Below are 18,660 nucleotides of genomic sequence, written 5' to 3'. Positions count from 1 at the left end.
AGTAAGAGAAGCAAACAACATTTTTACAACTCTATAACAACTTCAACAAAATGGAGTATACTGTTGACTATTAGTTTTCAAATGCATGTAAAATATGAAGCTTGTGTCACCTTTAATTTGTAATGGCAGTAAGTACTTTTTTATGTAATAGTATTAGTATGTGTGTTGTTGTATCATTATAATATATTACGTAGTATATGAAAAGAAAAAAAAAACCCTAAATAAAGAAAACCACTTACAGACTCTTCTACCAGTAACTTAAAGTGGAAGAGCCTAAATTTTCTTTCATAGAGAAGTTTCAACAAATTACCATAGCCACTGGCAAAAATCCAAGAATCCTTGAAATCTGCAGCAAACAAAGCTCGCTCATTCAATACACACCTAACTGACAAAAATGAAATCAAACACGCAAAAATAAACCTAAACCAAATATAACAACTTTACAAAACAAAACAAAAATTACACATTATTCTAGTATTTCTGAAGAAATATGATTGTGAATTTTAATAAGATCACTGCAAAATTACTCTAATATTTTTTTAAGAGCAAAATCACTCTAAAAGTTGATATGTATTTGTATATGGAATTTCTTCTATCTGTTAAAAAAAATGTAATAGGATTTAGGATATAGACATGAGCATGGTAATCTGAAAATGGTCTCTGATCCTCTATTATGTCATTCATACATTAAACACCGCATATGAAAGTAATTTGTATATTCTCAGCAGGGAACAAATACATAAAATTGACGCATTCATAACTACTCAAGTTCATATTAAATTAGATGATGTAAAAGTTCAAAACTGAACCAAAAATAACTTCAACTTGGTGGGGAAAAGTTAAGACAATGAGTTAACAGATTCTAGTGTGCGCTAAAATCAGAAGCCTTGTTGCAATCATACTTGAATCAAGACTTATCTTCTTGGTCACTGGAATCTGACAAATTACTCATGTAAGCTTCCAAGAGCTCATTTGAATCATCTTTAAACCTGAATATAAAGTTTTGCAGGAACTCAGCCTCCGTATGCAACACCATAGAGTAAAAACTCGGCTCTCTCTTGAATAACCTTTTCGATTTCAAAAGCTGTAAAACCTTGTATCGAGGAATCACCCGTTTTTTCATGCTAGACATCAATATCCATGGTGCGTGAATCAACCTTGACCTTTTAAGCTTAACTGTGTTCAAGTAAAAATCAACTCCAAATTTCAATTTCTCAGGGGAGGTTCTAAACAGAAGTGGTGATCTTCTAAACATCTCTTTACATTCACCTTCAGAAAAACCCAAACTGCAAATTAAGTCCAACTTTTTCTTACATGCCTCATCACTGATTCCACTGACTGCATAGAGACCATGGGGAAACATTTTAGAGCCTTTTTTAAAACCCATATCTGAAACCTTTGAAACAAGCTCTTTCAGTTTAGAATCTTCCAGAGTGAAAATATGAGGTTGCCTCTTCATTATTAGAGAAAGCTGAGGACCAACAATTCCACAACTCTCCAGAAAAGTACAGTTGGCCAACAACCTTTGTGGGTTCCATAAATTCCATCTGCAACTGAAAATTCGAATAAAGTCTTTGTTGTTTCCATTATCTCCAAAAAAATTCTTAAGAATCTCAATACAGGGTACTAACTTTTTCTTCAAACTACGAGTCAATACAGTTGGATTCTTAGAAATGAACTTACCCAACTCAAAACCCTCTATTCCAAGCTGCTGAAAAACCTCAATCTTTGGTCTGAGAGTCTTGTTAACATCAGAAAACATGATCTGGGATGACACGAGGATCATAGACTGTATATGTGTTTTAGAAAATCCTCGCTCGAGAAAAAATTTGTGAACTAATTGGGGCTTATTGGGTGACTTGATCAATGGATAGCGATTAGATATGGAGAGAGCTTGCATTTTGGTAAGTTTGTAGGTATTAATTAGGCATATGACAAGGTCTGAGTTCGAGCTAGTAGTTATAGCGGGTGAAGATACAGAAGAGAAATGATAGAGAAAACTGCTACATCGGTTATAAGAGAATTGTTGCAATGTCACACGTGAAGGGAAACAGAAATGAGAAATTAAACGGTTCAGCATTTTCATCAAAAGATGATGAGATAAGAGCTTAAATCAAGAAAACTGGACTAATCAACCAAAACCCAACCACAACACAAGGGCCACAACCAACAGAATTCCAAAGCGGCCAAAACTCTCACCGGTATTTTCTCAAACACATTGTATGCATTGCCGAACTGATTGCACTTCAGATTCATACATCAAGGCCGCTTGGAAAAAAATACATCAAAGCAAAACAGGGATTTCATGTTTTGTGTGTAACTGATTAGCATCTGAAACGGAAAGCTTAAGCATTATTCAATCAAATCCAGTACACTTCCATAATAATAAATAAATATATATAGTAAAAAAAAACAAGAACAACTGAAGTTTTCATCAGCAAAGATCGAGGACAAACAATGGTAACACAGAGAATGAAAAATCTATCCTATATGCTATTAGTTGAGAGAATCAATCTTCTACTTAGCTTCCAACAACATAAAATGAAAATTCAAATAATTACAGAAATCTCGATTATTCTGTTAGAGACGAATAAATATGAGAAATTAATTTCTTGGAATAAAATGAATACTGGAAAGAAGCGTGTAAAAAGAAAACCCTCTGCATCAATCAATTTATCATGCTCATTTAATTAAAATTGACAAATTTCAAAAGCAGCCAAACTTATCTTACGATGTAGTGTGAATGTGAACTGTGAATAGTAGCCCTAAACACAAATCATGATGGTGCCAGCACCATCAATATCAAAATAAACTTATCATTATAAATCAATATGGTTAATTCTATACGACTTAATTTAACACTAAATTTAAAATTCAACAGCATAACTGCTGCAAAATGAGCATTCCTCAAATTTCAGGAAAACCTGTACAATCATTTGCAGATACTATGCACATGTAAACAGTCCCAAACAGCTACATATTGCATAAATATGATCCATAAAAAATTTAACCCAAACGGTTGAGTTTTTTAAAATTCATCTTCGTTTTTCTTTTTCAATCAATATGAATTCACATGCACAAACAAATAAAACAGAAACCCTATTATACTTATAATTCAATTACCTGGATGATCCATACTATTTTGCTCTCTCCAAATGTAAATCCCTCAATGTAGAACTGAACTGTATACAGAACAAACCAAATCAACCATATTTGATTTGTTCATTCTAACTTGGAAAACACTAGACTCTTGCTGCAATTGGAACTGTGTAAAACCCCTCATGAAATGTGTCTAGTATTAAAAGAAAACATGCACAAACATATATACACATGAAATGCAACATTTCACAACCACTAACTATGAATTATTTTTCAAAGAACAAATCAAAGAAAGGTTAATTTAATTGCTTTAATGAAAAGGAATGAAGCCATACAAATAAGAGACGTGGAGAACCACCAATCTGAGGTCCTAGTCCCCGGCGTACGCGGGCTGCCTTCGGGTGAGCAGAACGAGAGAAGAGAGAGAGCGAGGTTGGGGTTGTGGAATCTTCCGCAGTCGAGGACCACCGGGAGATGGCCGTTCAAGTCGTCGGGGACGGAGGACGACGACAGGGGCCAATTCTCTTTGCCCGTCGAGGAGAGAGAGTGCAGGGGGTTTGAAGGGTAGGGAAACCGGACTTTGGGGTTATTTTCGGCTGAGGGTGGCTGGAGGTGTGTTGCCGGGGCTGGGCTGTGGCTGGCGGCTGTAATTTTCAGAGAGAGGTTGAACAGAGAAGGGGAGGGCGAGAACGAGAGAAAGAGTTTTTCTTTTTTGAGAAGATCTTTTATGTTCTACTGTGGTGTTTTTTAGATGTTTTACAGTTTAAGTTGGTGTGCTTTGTGTATTTTTAAAAGTTCACTTAAATTCTAGTATATTTGTAAATTTTTTTATTAAAATGAGCAAAGATAAACACTTTTATATCTTAAAATTTTTTTATATTTTAATTTTTATACACTTCATTTTTTTATTTTTTTATTTTTTTTTTGTAAAACTCGTTTAAATTTATTTTTCCTTACAAATTTAAAATTTCAGTTAGATATCATTATTAATCATTATTAAATACTAACTTGATTAATACTGTATCAGAGAATGTTTCACCAAAATACTTTGTGTCTCTCTATAATTTTACTATTTCAAAACTTATTTCAAAAAGAAAGTGTCCTCTCACAAGAAAGAGCTTTTTGTAAAACTTGAATAAGATAAGCTGACTTGGACTAGGATAGACCATTATGCTCCATTAAGATAGATTGACTTGAATAAGCTTGAATAAGAGATTGAGAGTTGGAAAATTTTATTTGCATTCTATAAACCTATAAATTCTAGCTAAAATAGCTAAAAACTTATAATAGAGAGGGAAATTGTAATAAATAACCTTAAATCTCACAATGATGAAAGCTAATGTCTATTTTTTAAAAAAATGAAGTAAATGGCGTTTTATAAATGTTAATACCTAAAATGCCCTTAGTTATATAGATGAGGCTTAACACCATTTTTTTTAATTTGTTCTATTATTTACGCAGTGAAAAAAAAAATAATATACCACCAGTATAGTGAAAAAAAAAATTAAACAAAAAATTTTATTTAATATTCCACAAGTTTTTTTCTTGATCATTCCTTTATGAATTACCAATGAACATAAAATCAATATATCTCAATCAAATATAACTATACCTCATACTTCAACTAATATTTCATGTTTTTTCCCTCTTTCGTTCATTATATACCATAGCACATTAAAACAATATACCACAATATTAAACTAATATATTTTCTTTCAATATTTTTTTCTTATTATATTATTACACGTAAAAACAATATATCATAGTGCAAAATAACTATACTGAACACTAAACTATTATTCAATATTATATTCTGCAATCATAAGCATAAATACTATAGTGAAAAATTAATGTACGACCAGTATAGTGGTAAAAATATATATACCAAAAACTTAATTTAATATTCTACATGTTTTCTTTTCTTTTTCTTTCTATCATGATATACTAATGAACATATAAAAACAATATTTCCTAGTAAAATATAACTATACCTCAAACTTAAATTAATATTCCACATTTTTTTAATTTCCGTATTTCGTTCATTATATACCATAGCACATTAAAATAATATACTACACTCTTAAACTAATATACTACCTTTCAATTTTTTTTAATAAACGATTGCACATAAAAACGATATACAATTGTGCAAAATAACTATACCAAACATTTAATTATTCGAGGTTATAATTGTAATTTCATCATCAAACTTTTAATACAATAGACATTTTGTTAATTTTTTATAAAAATGGACATTTATTAACTTTTTTTTTTTTTGAATAATTGTTAGATTTAGGTCATTTTACATCTTGACCTTTTTTATTATTAATAATATTTGATTATTTTAATAATATATTTTAATTTAAATTTATTTAATATAAATTAATTTTTTGAAATAACGAAAAAGGTAATAGTATTTTTATTAAAATAATATTAAAAAAAATAGAAAAAAAATAGAGAGCTCCATATCCTTTGAAAGATGAATGTGAAGAAAGCTTGTATCTTCACGAATTGCCAACAGATGTCAAGGGCGGTGAAGAGTTCAATCTCCCCTCATTAGAAATACTATTTCTCTTTTCTCAAAATTGCAAGTTGCCGCTCTATTCTTAATAACAGACTAACAGTATCGAATGGGTTCCTACATCTTTCAATAATGCACTTCATATTTTGGCTAAACAAGGGTAGTGAACAATGAAACTTAACATTTTATCTTCTTTTGAATGAACTTGTTGAGGTTTTCCAAAAAAAAAAAAAAAAAAAGTATACAACTCTATGTAAATGTAACACCAAAATAAATGAAATAGACAACACAACATGACTAGGCGTGAGAACAAATGGTAGGGGTGTACATCAAACTGCTCAAACCGCCCGCACCGCACCACATCGCAAAAAAAATGCGGTTTGAAATTCTTCGCGGTGCAGTTGCGGTTTGAATTTTTCCCAAACCGCGCGGTGCGGTGCGGTTTGCGGTTTGGAATTATTAAACCGCGATTCAAACCGCACTACACCGCATGTTTTAAAATTTTAATTTTTATATTTATTTAATTAAGCCCATACATATGAGCCCAACCCAAGCCCATAAATCTTAGGACAAAATTCATAACTCTTCACAAACCCTCTCTTCTTAGCAACAAACCCAAGCCCATATATGTATTGAAATTTGGAGTTAGAAGTTTGTGTTTGTATATTTATATTGTTGTTGGAATTTAATTAGTTTCAAGTTTATTATTTTGAGTTAGGTGTGTTGTTGAAACTTTAAAAAGATTATTAACTTATTGTTGTTGTTATAACTTTTATTAGTCTCAAGTTTGTTGTATTTTCTTAAGTGTTTTGGAATAATTAATTTAATGATAGTTTAATTATTTTGTGATGACTTCAAAAAAAAAAATGTGATAGTTCAAACTGCAGAAACTGTACCGCACCGCATCATTTTTTGCGGTGCAGTTTTTGCGGTTTTTTAGTATCGCGGTGCGGGTGCGGTTTGGAAAATTGGAAAAACCACATGTACATGTACGGGTTGGTTTAAAAAAAATGGTTAAAAACCGCACCACCCGCACCGCGAACACCCCTAACAAATAGACACCACACACAATTTTCTTTTTTTTTGGAATAGTAACATATTCATAACGTATTTCACCTTACTAAATAATCACACTGTCAGACAGTACAATAGCAATTATTTTATTTCATATATATTATTTAGTATATATATCTACCAATCTGCCATTGTTCCTTTGACGTTAGTTAATATTGAATCTGAACCAAATGCAAATTATGCAATATGTTAAAAAAAAATACCCACAAAACACCCATCACTGTCGTCCAAAGTAGCACAATTAAGAAAATAAAACCGTTGAGTAGCTGAGATTATGCCACTTGTAATTTTGACAAACGACAGAAGAAATCAACGGCTAAGATAAAAAGTAAACGCATACCTTATAAATGATAATTCATAATTACATATTTTTCCTACTAATTTTCCTTAACTCATTCATTCCCCAACGGTAACCCCTTTACTCAAGTCTCCTTATATATAATACAACTCTGCCAGCTTCTTTTTCCATTCTGTGCCCTCTCAACAATCCAAAATCTCATAACCTTTCCAATTAAGCTTCTTTCTGATTCATTACTCCTTTTCTCTATTTCTATATATAAATATACGAAAACTCTGCATATATATACTAATACATAATAATAATAATAATAAGGTTAAGCTATACCCAATCTTCATCTTTTCCATGGCGTTTCAGAGATTTCTTCCTCACTTACTCCTACTGGTTTCACTACTTCCATGCTTTATTTATTCTTCTGGAGCTTACAAATTCACAGTAGGAGGAAAACAAGGTTGGGTTTCAAAACCTTCCGAGAATTACAATCAATGGGCTGGGAGAAATCGATTTAAAGTCAATGACACTATTTGTAAGTTTAAACTTTTTTTTTTTTTAATTTTGTTTTTACGTTCTTTTTTATTTTCTCTCTGATCATTCTTTTTTTTTTCTTCTTTGAGTGAAGATTTTAAGTACAAGAAAGGATCGGACTCTGTTTTGGTGGTGAACAAAGACGATTACGAAAAGTGTAACACCCAAAATCCTCTTAAGAAATATGAAGATGGGGATTCTGAAATCGAGTTTGATCGTTCTGGTCCTTTTTATTTCATTAGTGGGAAAAACTGTAACGAGGGACAGAAACTAATCGTCGTCGTTTTGGCCATAAGACCAAAACCAGGTACTACTCCTCTTCCCTCTCCCGGACCTGGAGCTCGTCCTCCGGTGGCTACTCCCCCAGCCGGGTCAACACCCATTTCCCCTTTTCCTTCTCCGTCGACAACTCCGGCTTCCGCTCCGTCACCCAAGTCGCAGGCACCTACGTTAGCTCCTTCATCACCTTCACCAACCTCACAAGCTCCGGCAGGTTCTCCCGCGCAAACTCCATCGACCTCGCCGTCGCCGGTTTACGAATCTCCAACTGGGTCTCCGACAATATCTCCGGCTGGAGCTCCGTCGTCATCTCCGCCTTCACCAGCATCATCAACAGCTCCGATTGGCTCACCGGTGCCGTCTGCCAATTCCCCGGCTGGAGCTCCGTCGTCATCTCCGCCTTCACCAACTTCCTCTGCGCCAACCCCGTCACCAGAATCATCAATAGCTCCGACAGGCTCTCCTGTGCCGTTTGAAAATTCCCCGGCTGAAGCTCCGTCGGCTTCATCGCCATCTCCGACGTCTCTGTCGCCTGAGCAGCCGACTCCAACCCCAGCAGGGTCTACAGGTTCTCCGCCGGGGTCTTCGCCGCCGGCATCTGATAACCAGGTATCTCCGCCGAACAAGGCGAATGCTATGACGATCCTTCCATCGAGCTTGTTGGTGTCTTTGTTCAGTGTTCTGATCACCGTGGCAATACTCCATAAATACTAATTAATTTCAAGAAAAAATATATTTTATTGATAGGTTTATACAATAAAGAAATTTCATGTTTTTCTATTTAAGTTAATTTTTGTTATGGACATTAGCTTGCTTCATATTATTCGAATTGATCATCTAGATCTTGGATTTTTTTTTTTTTTTATAATATTTGAGAATTATTTTTGGTGTGATATTTTATTTACATTGTATATATATTTTTTTTTTAATATTTGAGAATTATTTTTGGTGTGATATTTTATTTACATTGTATATATATATATATATTTTAATATTTGAGAATTATTTTTGGTGTGATATTTTATTTACATTGTATATATATATATATTTTTGGTAAGGGTATATTTCTTTTAATTTATCATTGTATGGTTTATCATTTATTTCACTTTACACTTTTATGGTCAATATTACATGCCTTTCATTCTCTTCTTACATAATTTGCATTTGAAATAAATGTAATACATTAATTATATATAGGCCGGGACTATGGGGTAGGCCTATGCCTAGCCTTAAGTAGGTTGTTTATTTGAAATAATAATATTATGCTATTATATTGATGCTACTATATTATATATTAGAATAATTATCTTTTTTACCCCCTGTACTTATGACACTATACTATTATGCCCCTTAATCTATTCAGCTTGTTACAAATAGTCCTTGTATAATTTTATATGCATACATTTAGTCCTTCTCTTTATTTTGTTTAAAAATACTGTTTGTATTGATGATGTGGTATTATAACAAAGGATAGAGTAGTAATTTCATCTCTTTTTAGAGGGAAAATTGACTATGAGGTGGCATAATAACTGACAATGAAAGATGATTAAAAAATGATTTCATAACCTTTTAAAAAAAAATTAATAAAAATAATTTTATTAAAATAATTCCAATCGTTTTTTAGCAGTTTAAATTAGAAAAAGGTGTAAAATTAGGATTCTACAGTATTTGAAGAGATGGATATCACTAGAAAGAACATGGGATTTTTGGAAAATTAAGGTAATGATATTCTATTTTTTGGGATGTTATTTTTTATTTTTTTTTCTGTGATTGTAATTTTTATGACTTGTAATTTATTTTCCTAATGGTATATAATTTTTCAACTACTATCTATGTATAATGCCACATTATTAATTTAACAGTCAACTTTAGTCAATTTTAACAGAATTAGATAGAAGGATTATACTATTCCAACTGATATATTTTAGGGGGTATTTTTAACTACACTTATAAATTAAGGGGCATCATAGTATAGTGTCATAAGTACAGGGACTAAAAAAGTTAATTATTCTATATATTATTAATGCTATCTTTTTTTAAAAAAATTAAAAAACTAAAAGTAAATAAGTAGTGAGATAATAATTATAATTAAAATAAATAATATATTACTTGTTAAAAAAATAAATAATATGTGAGATCATAATTGTAGTATTTTTAAAGAGTGTTATATTATTGAAATATTTTTAAAATTAAGAGCATTAAAATATTATGTTTTCAAATAATATTGAGATTTTTAGCACTATTATTGGTGATGCTCTTAAAATTTTATTTAAGTAAAATTAAATGTATGGCATATTACACATAATAGTGTGGATAATGAATTTAAGTCTTATGATATTTTTTTTAATATTTTTTTATATATATTTATGAAAAACATGATTCAAAAAATTTAAATAGTTTTAGGTCTGTATATTTTCAGCTCCAATATATACTATTATATTTTATAGAAAAAGCTTATGCATAATTGTGAAAAGATAAATAACATTTTTTTTATCTATTTCGTCAATATGAAAAGATAAATTATTAATCCAATCATTTGCATAATTGTGTATTGTGTATGTTAGTTATAATTATCTACATGTAAAATTACAGTGTGAAAAATAAAATTTGAATATTTAATCTTATTTTTTGTATTATAAATTTTCCCATTGAATTTTTTTAAAAATTTATCAATATTCAGAAATTATATTATAAAAAAATTATGAACTTTTTTATATAAGAGATGAACACATGGAGTGAACTCACATAAAAGCGAGAGAATAATCCCTTTTAAAAAATAAAAAAAAATATATATATAAATACGTTTTAAATAATTATAATATATATTTATAATAAAATATAATATTTATAACTATATTATTAATTTTGTTATAATACTTAAAAGTAAATTCAAAAAAAAAAAAAGTAAATTGAATATATGATAGGGAAAGGGAGACACAGGTGCTCCATATGACCATGTCAACATTATTCAACCTGTTTTTAGTTAGTTTCACATTTTCATAAGCTTACGTCATTGTGTAGTGCTGTTAAGTCAATAATCTCCCATTTCAAAACTTTTTAAGTATTTAAGGAATCACTAGTTTACCATAAAATAACCTTTTAATAAAATTATTAATTATTACTTGAGACTTATTTTATTTACTTGTATTTAAATGAAAATACTTGAAAGTGAAACAAAAAAACAAATGAATTCCACTACTTTTCGCCATTTTTTTGAAACTGTACTTTTCACCATTTTTTTTTTTTTGGAAATCGTACTTTTCACCAAAAAAAATTTGATGGCTCTAACTGATCTTGCAAAGAACTATTTTTTTATTTGTTGTTTGTTATGTTAAGCTGTTGTATATAAATTTGTTTGAAAAAAATAATATTAGCCATACAAGTCGGGATGTCATATTTATTTCGTTGCCTAAAATGTAATAGAAATTAGAAATTAATTTTTTTTGTTTAAAAAAAATAGTTAAAATAATTACTAAAACTTGCTGAAATATTGGGATTTCATAAAAAAAAGGAACAAAAAAGGTAATTAGTTGGGAATGCCTCACAAATCACGTACCAATATTGTTAACTATTAAATTATGTGCCAAAACAAAACAAGTCATCACTATTCACTTATATATATTTCCGAAAATTAATTGGAGCCACAAGTCCAACTCAATATTGATTATATAATATAATACAAAATATATATAAAAATGATCATTCATTATAATATCTATAAAACACGTAGTAATTGGCCACTAATTATATAAGTATAATTATATAAAATACTAATTTTTATAAAAAAAATATATATTTTTTACATTTAAAGTTTTTTTTAATATATTTACGGTATTTTATAAAAATACTAAAATAATTTAAAAATAATAAAAAAAATTAAATTAAATAATAAACAAATAACAAAAAAGCAACACCAAAATAATAAGTGTAAACACAAAAACGCACCAAAAAAACACATTTTATGTAAATAAAATCTGAAAAATCGTAAAAATATTGAAAACTCAATATATACTGTATTTTTATAATTTTTATGTTGTTTTTGTATTTTTTTTTTAAATTCTCTTAATTATAATTATCATTTAATTAGTCTTTGGAAGATTGTTATCAAATGATACTTGTTTGACATGTGGTGAAAATTGTGAGTTTGATTGAATCATATCATATGTCAAGGTCCTCATGAATATGATATGTATGTAAATGTGTATAATCCTAATTTAATTCTTGCCGACACATATCAATATATCTAGAAATTTCTATGCATTGCTGCCCCTAAAATGAAAACGAAAGAAGAGTTCATAGTGCACTGCCCTGGTCAGTCTCACTGATCGGTTTCTATCTAAATATATATATAATCTATTATTATATAGCTAGATAGCTAGTCTTTCAGTCTTTGCTTTGAGTTGGATTACTTCAAATTTATTTAGTTTCTCTCGCTGGTCCCACAAACCCATAACCTTTAATAAAGGATTGTAAAGTTCATACAAATATATATATATTTATATATATATATATATATCTATTCTATATAACGTGGCTATATAATAAAAGTCTTGGTCTATGAGAAATTATTGGGTGATTTTTTTTTTAAATAAAAAAAGAAAAACAAATTATTAGATGTATTTATCACGGGTCAGCTCATGTAGTTATTTAAACCTAAATATAATTAATCCACGTTCCAATTGATAATAAATTTGTTTTATTTTTTTATTAAAAATTAGTTAAATTTTAAATATTATTTTAAATTAAATTTTTATGTTTTGATAGTATAAAGAGATGAGCATTTTTATTAATTCTGAAGATAAATTTAGGACGAATAATAATTTTTTTAGTATAATAATAATTTTTGTTTTTATTTAAATTACTATTATGCTCTCAAATTTCAATGATTATCACTATATTGAATATTATTAATTTTAAAATTATGATATTAAAAAAAATTAAAAATTAAAATAAAATTAACATACGTGACTTGACTTGGGAAAGTTGCCTTTAATTGGAAGAAGTGAAAAATTGAAATGGAAATAAAATTAAGAATAAGAATAGAAATGGATAGAATTAATTTTAAATACATAAAAAAAAAATTAATAATATAATTATTAAAAAAAATTTACAACTTGTATTAATTTTTGTTATTTTAAAATAAAATAATCATTTTACTAAAATAATAAAATAACTATTATATTAAAATGATATTTCAATATTTTAAAATACAACTAAATATAAGAATGGAAAAATTTTATTATCTCTAATCAAATACCCCTTATATGTAGTAGTTTATTTAATTATTTATATACTGAAAACTGTACAGTACATATATATAGGATACATTAATACTAATAATTATAACATGCACGTTTATGTTCGAATAAAAATGATTAGTTTTAAGTATATGTTGTCACTGACTCACTAGTAGTATCATAAAGTATTATTAATAATATTTTGAAAAAAAAAAAATCTTTATTTGAGATTTTCTACTCAAAAAATTTCTACAAAATACACTACAAGAAAAGGTGTTTTTGCCGGCGCATTTAGTGACATGCGCCGGTAAAAGTTGTCGAGACTACCAAAATTGTGGAATCCCAAATTTATTTTGGGTTTACTTTTACCGGCGCACAAATGCGCCGGTAAAACATTGCGATGCCGGCGTAGTGAAGTAAAATGCGCCGGTAAAACGTAACACCATTAGGCGCGAGAATTTGCCGCCTTTGATTTCATTTTTGGGGCGCATTTGTTCTTTTACCGGCGCATATATGCGCCGGCAAAAGGCTAAAAAAAGTTGGAGGGAAAATTCCCGCGTGTGTTTTATTTGGTAGGTGAGGACACTTTTACCGGCGCACTTATGCGCCGGCAAAAGTGTTAGTAAAACGCGCGTTTTACTGGTAGGTCAGAGTAAATTTTTTAAAGAACTTTTACCGGCGCAATTGGATGCGCCGGTAAAAGTTATAATATGTATCAGGGGGCACGAAGCCCCCTTTCTTCCCCATTTTCCTTTTCCACAAACAGCCGCCCCTCTCTCTTTCTCTCTGGTTCTCTCTCTCTCGTTCTCTCTCGTTTCACTCTCAATCTCTATCAAACTCTCTCAATCTCTCTAAATTTTTCTCAAAATCTCTCTTTCCCACTCAATCTCTCTTTGTTCATCTATTTTTTCCCCAAAAAAAATAGTCCGATCACCATTTGTCTTCACCACCGCCGGCTGCACCACCGCACCGCCGCCGTCCGCACCACCGCACCCCCCAAACGCCGGCTGAAAGGTATTTTTTAATTTTAATGTATTGTTTAAAAATTTAAATTTATATATATGTGTATGTGTATGGTATATATGTATGTATATGGATGTGTATGTATGTATATATGTGTATGTGAGTGTATATACATATATTTGTGTATGTGTATGTAGGTATATATGTGTGTATGTGTATGTATGTATATATGTATGTATGTATGTATGTATGTATATATGTATGAATATATGTATGTAAAATGTATGTGTATATATGTGTATATGTGTGTATGTGTATATATGTGTATATGTGTATATATGTGTATATGTGTATATGTATGTATATATGAATGTGTGTATGTATGTATATATGTGTGTATGTATGTATATATGTATGTAAATATATATGTATATATGTGTGTATGTGAGTGTATAAGTGTATGTGAGTGTATGTGAGTGTATGTGGTTGTGGTTGTATGTGTTGATATGTATTTAGATATTAAATTTTTAATTTGATTTTACTTTTTTATGGAATTAGGTCCGTGTTCAACCGCTCGGGATTACCGCAAGCTGCCACAAGTTGTTATTTTTGCACTCGATTCAGGTATATTTTTTTGCTTTTGCTTAGTACGTAGTAGTTTTTGATATTAGTTTATATGTATATGCATGTTAGTGAAGTAGGTTACGTGATAAAATTGATCGTTGTTGGATGGGTGGATTATTTTTTTGTTTATATATTGTCTTGCAATATTTGTTTGTGTTGTTTATAGGTTTTGAAAATTTTGGGTTTACAATTTTTAAGCCGTTATGCTGCCGAAATTTTAGTAGGTAAAATGTAAAATTAATTAATTGTTTAAAAAAAAATTAAGAATAACTAGCTAAAGTAATTGTTGATAAAATAAAATAAATAAAGTAAAACATAAAATTGAAATTGGAACATGTAATTTAAAAATTTAGTGAAGTAATTTTATTTAAAAAAAAATATTTTCAATTTAAATAATAAATAATTAGAAAAATATTTAATTAAAAAATGTAATGTATAAGTTAAAATGTAATAAAGTGGTATTAAATGTTTTTAAAAAGTTAGTAATTTTAATGTAAATAATAAATGATAAAAAAATATTAATAAAAGTAAAAAAATGTAATATATAATTTACTATATATTAAAATTTTTAAAAAGTTAGTAACTTTAATTTAAATAATAAATGACAGTGAAAAAAAAATAAATTAAAAAATGTAATATATAAATTAGTATATATTATAATCTATAATAGGTAATCAATTATTTATTATTTTAAAAAAAATTTAATCTTAAATTTAAATGAATAAATGTGAAAATTATAAATTACTACTTATTGTTTAATTTTAAAAAGTAAGTAAGTGATATTATTAACTTTAAAAAGGTTGTAATTTTTAAGTTAAAAAAAGAATAGAAAATTATGAAATAACTTTTATAATAAAAATTAAAATTTAATAAAGTGATATTTTTAAAATTTTAAAACTTTTATACTTATAATCTAAAAATAAAATAAAATAAAATTTTAAAGTAATTATATTTAGAATTTAATCAAGTTATCATAAAGTAAGTGTAACTATAAAGTAACTATAAATGAGCATAAGATATTAAAATAACATAAAATTAAATTGTTTTTATCTTTTCTTCATCTCTTTGGTTATACACCAAAGATAGGATAGAACAATTGTATTTGTATTATCACATAGTGATAATTAATTTTTTTTTCAATTTTACACATGCACGAAATACCTTAGACCCGTTTGGAGAGGCTGAGTCAGTAAGGACTCTTAAATACGCTTCTCCAAATTATCCAGGACTATTTGTCCGCATGGATAGTTTGGGCTTGTTTTATACTTATAGTATGATCTATTGCTTATTTGATTATTTCATTAGTAGATATTTTGGTACAACGTCTTCTTACACGTTCTTGTAAGTCGGCAAACTTAATTACTACAAGTTTGCTAACTTATAAGAACTGTGGGGAGGTGTCTTCGAAATTTTTACAAAAATGAAATAATCTTAAGAGCGTAGATTGCACTATATGTATATTACAAACCTGAATGGGATAGGTTCTTTACCCTTTTAGTAATGGAGTGAGAAGGTGGATTAGGACACTTGCACATTTTTTTGTTTGTTTTTAAATTGTTTTTGTTAAATACTTCGTAGTGGAAGATGCCTGCCAACCGAAGTTGGATGAAGGCGCACCGGCGCTCTGCAGAGTTTCGAAGTGGCGTTGACGAGTTTGTTGCGGTAGCAACAAACCACGTGAACGCTGACGGATTAGCTCGATGCCCATGCATGCGGTGTTTGAATGTGAATTTTCACACACCTGCAACTATAAGGGTTCATTTATTTCTCAGCGGGATCCAACCTTCGTACAACCCCTGGTATTTCCACGGGGAGACTTTCTCTCAGCCCGCAGTTGAACTTCCTGAAAATGACGAAGAGGAAATGGCAGATGTGTTGGCCGACATGTTAAGAGGGGACCCTGGGTTTGACGAATCTGCTAACACTACTGATTCTTTCAATGAACCCCCTATCAACGACAACAACAAGTTCGATGACTGTTGTGGACAATAAATGACTTTCCTGCTTATGCTCTAATGTCTGGTTGGAGCACAAAAGGGTATATGGCGTGTCCCACTTGCAATGAACATACTCCTTCCATTGGCCTAAATAGTAAGATTGGATATGTTGGCCACAGACGCTTTCTCGAAATGAGTGATCCGAGAAGGAGAAGCAGAAAGTACAATGGTAAGCCTGAGAAGAGAGCACCACCTCCTGTATTGACGGGGGATGATATTTTATCTCAATTAGACCGAATTCCATTGACTTTGCCTGGAAAACACGAACAGTTCGGGGGTGTGAAACGGAAGCGTTCTAGTGAAGAGCTCAATTGGTCTAAAAAAAGTATTTTTTTTGAGCTTGAGTACTGGAAGTCAAAGTCCTTACGACATAATCTTGATGTAATGCACATTGAGAAAAATGTGTGTGATAGCTTAGTAGGTACTCTTCTAAGTATCGACGGGAAGTCAAAGGATACCGACAAGGCGAGAATGGATTTGCAAGACTTGCAAATACGACGAGAGTTGTGGTTGTATGAAGACCGGAATGGGAAGTGGAAGAAGCCTCCAGCTAGTTACACACTTAGTGTTCAAGAACGGATTGAATTTGCAGACTTCATAAAGTTCGTACGATTTCCCCGACGGTTTTGCAGCAAACTTAGACAAAAATGTCAATTTGGATACGGGCAAGATTTCCGGGCTCAAATCACATGATTGTCATGTGTTGTTACAACGTTTACTACCGGCAGGTATCCGTAAGTTCTTGAAAAAAGAAATCCGGGACACAATCATTGAGCTGTGTGTGTATTTTAAACAATTATGCTCAAGAACACTTCATGTTTCGGATTTAGAAAAAATGCAAACAAATATTCTAACTATTTTGTGCAAGTTAGAAACAATTTTTCCACCTACTTCTTCGACATAATGGTTCACGTAGTTATGCATCTCCCTAAAGAAGCTATACTAGGTGGACCAAAGGCAAGACGAGTGGATGTATCCCATTGAGCGCTCAATGTCCGTGTACAAGCAATATGTCAGGAATCGTGCCCGTCCAGAAGGCTCTATTGCTGAATCTTTTGTGGTTAATGAGGCATTAACCTTTTGCTCAATGTACTTTCGGGAAGTGGAAACTCGATTCAACCGTCCTGGCCGGAACAATGACATTGTCTAAAACATGCCAACTCGACAATTTTCTGTATTCAAGCATGTTGGCCGACCCCTCGGTATGAGGACAGTCGACACCTTACCCATGCAAAGCAAGCGTAAGGCGGAGTGGTACATTTTGAACAATTGCACAGAGGTTGAACCGTATATCAAGTAAATATAAATTCCATAAACACAAACACACAATAGTCGACTTCATCTAAAAAATTCTTAACTTACTAATAAGTGGATTACATTATATAGTGAGCACAAGGAGTTGCTTCAAGCAAGGGGTGTAGGCAATATTGAGACAGTGCAAGAGACTGAGTTCCCTGAATGGTTCAAAACTCAAGTAAGCCTTGTTGCCTCTCAATACTGTTAATCTTGTTCTCAATAACTGTTCAACTTTTCTTAATTTAATATTTTCCCTGATATGTAGATTAATGAACTACGGTTGAGCAACCAGGGTGCAGTGTCAGATGAGTTGTATGCTATCGCTAACCCAGCGAATACAGCAATTTATTTTTATCCAGGGTGCATAGTGAACGGTATTAAATTTTTGGTCAAGGAGAGGGATGATAACCGCAAAACACAGAATAGCGGTGTCATGGTCCCCGGTGAAGATGGCCAAAATTTTTACGGCACACTTGAAAAAATTATGGAGTTCACTTATTTGAAAGATTGCAGTGTTCTCTTATTTTTTTGTAAGTGGTTTGACACTAATGGGAGTAGAATGGATAGTGACGGTGTTATTACTAGCATCTGCGTCAACCGACAGTGGTACCAAAATAAACCGTTCATACTTGCATCTCAAGCAAAATTGATCTACTACATTCCTGATTTAAAGAACGGTAAAGACTGGCTGATTGTAAATGAGTACATACCGCGCAATGTTTGGGACTTCCCGGACACGGATGGGGA

At 30.6% G+C, this 18,660-nt stretch overlaps 2 protein-coding genes across 6 annotated transcripts; one reads left to right on the top strand and one right to left on the bottom strand.

Moving 5' to 3' along the window:
* Nucleotides 1-648: 648 nt before the first annotated feature.
* LOC115707083 (uncharacterized) lies at nt 649-3,867 on the bottom strand. Of its 5 annotated transcripts, none has more exons than XM_030634920.2 (3): nt 3,435-3,850; nt 3,124-3,265; nt 649-2,331 (listed from the first exon to the last, which is right to left on the bottom strand). In XM_030634920.2, the coding sequence occupies exon 3, from the start codon at nt 2,084-2,086 to the stop codon at nt 908-910; it is 1,179 nt and encodes a 392-aa protein (XP_030490780.2). In that variant the 5' UTR covers nt 2,087-2,331; nt 3,124-3,265; nt 3,435-3,850; the 3' UTR covers nt 649-907. The 5 variants fall into 5 exon arrangements, with proteins under 5 accessions (XP_030490780.2, XP_030490781.2, XP_030490779.2 ...); XM_030634921.2 differs by having other exon boundaries at nt 3,124-3,253; XM_030634919.2 differs by having other exon boundaries at nt 3,124-3,182.
* A 3,205-nt stretch (nt 3,868-7,072) lies between these two features.
* Nucleotides 7,073-8,722, top strand: LOC115706288 (early nodulin-like protein 2). Its single transcript, XM_030633883.2, has 2 exons — nt 7,073-7,518; nt 7,612-8,722. The coding sequence occupies exons 1-2, from the start codon at nt 7,338-7,340 to the stop codon at nt 8,508-8,510; spliced, it is 1,080 nt and encodes a 359-aa protein (XP_030489743.2). The 5' UTR covers nt 7,073-7,337; the 3' UTR covers nt 8,511-8,722.
* The last annotated feature ends 9,938 nt before the right edge of the window (nt 8,723-18,660 follow it).

This window comes from Cannabis sativa, chromosome 1 (assembly GCF_029168945.1).
Source record: "Cannabis sativa cultivar Pink pepper isolate KNU-18-1 chromosome 1, ASM2916894v1, whole genome shotgun sequence".
In the NCBI taxonomy this organism is placed as follows: Eukaryota; Viridiplantae; Streptophyta; class Magnoliopsida; order Rosales; family Cannabaceae; genus Cannabis; species Cannabis sativa.
The sequence above is the reverse complement of the archived record's forward strand: the minus strand, read 5'-3'. Positions and strand labels throughout refer to the sequence as shown.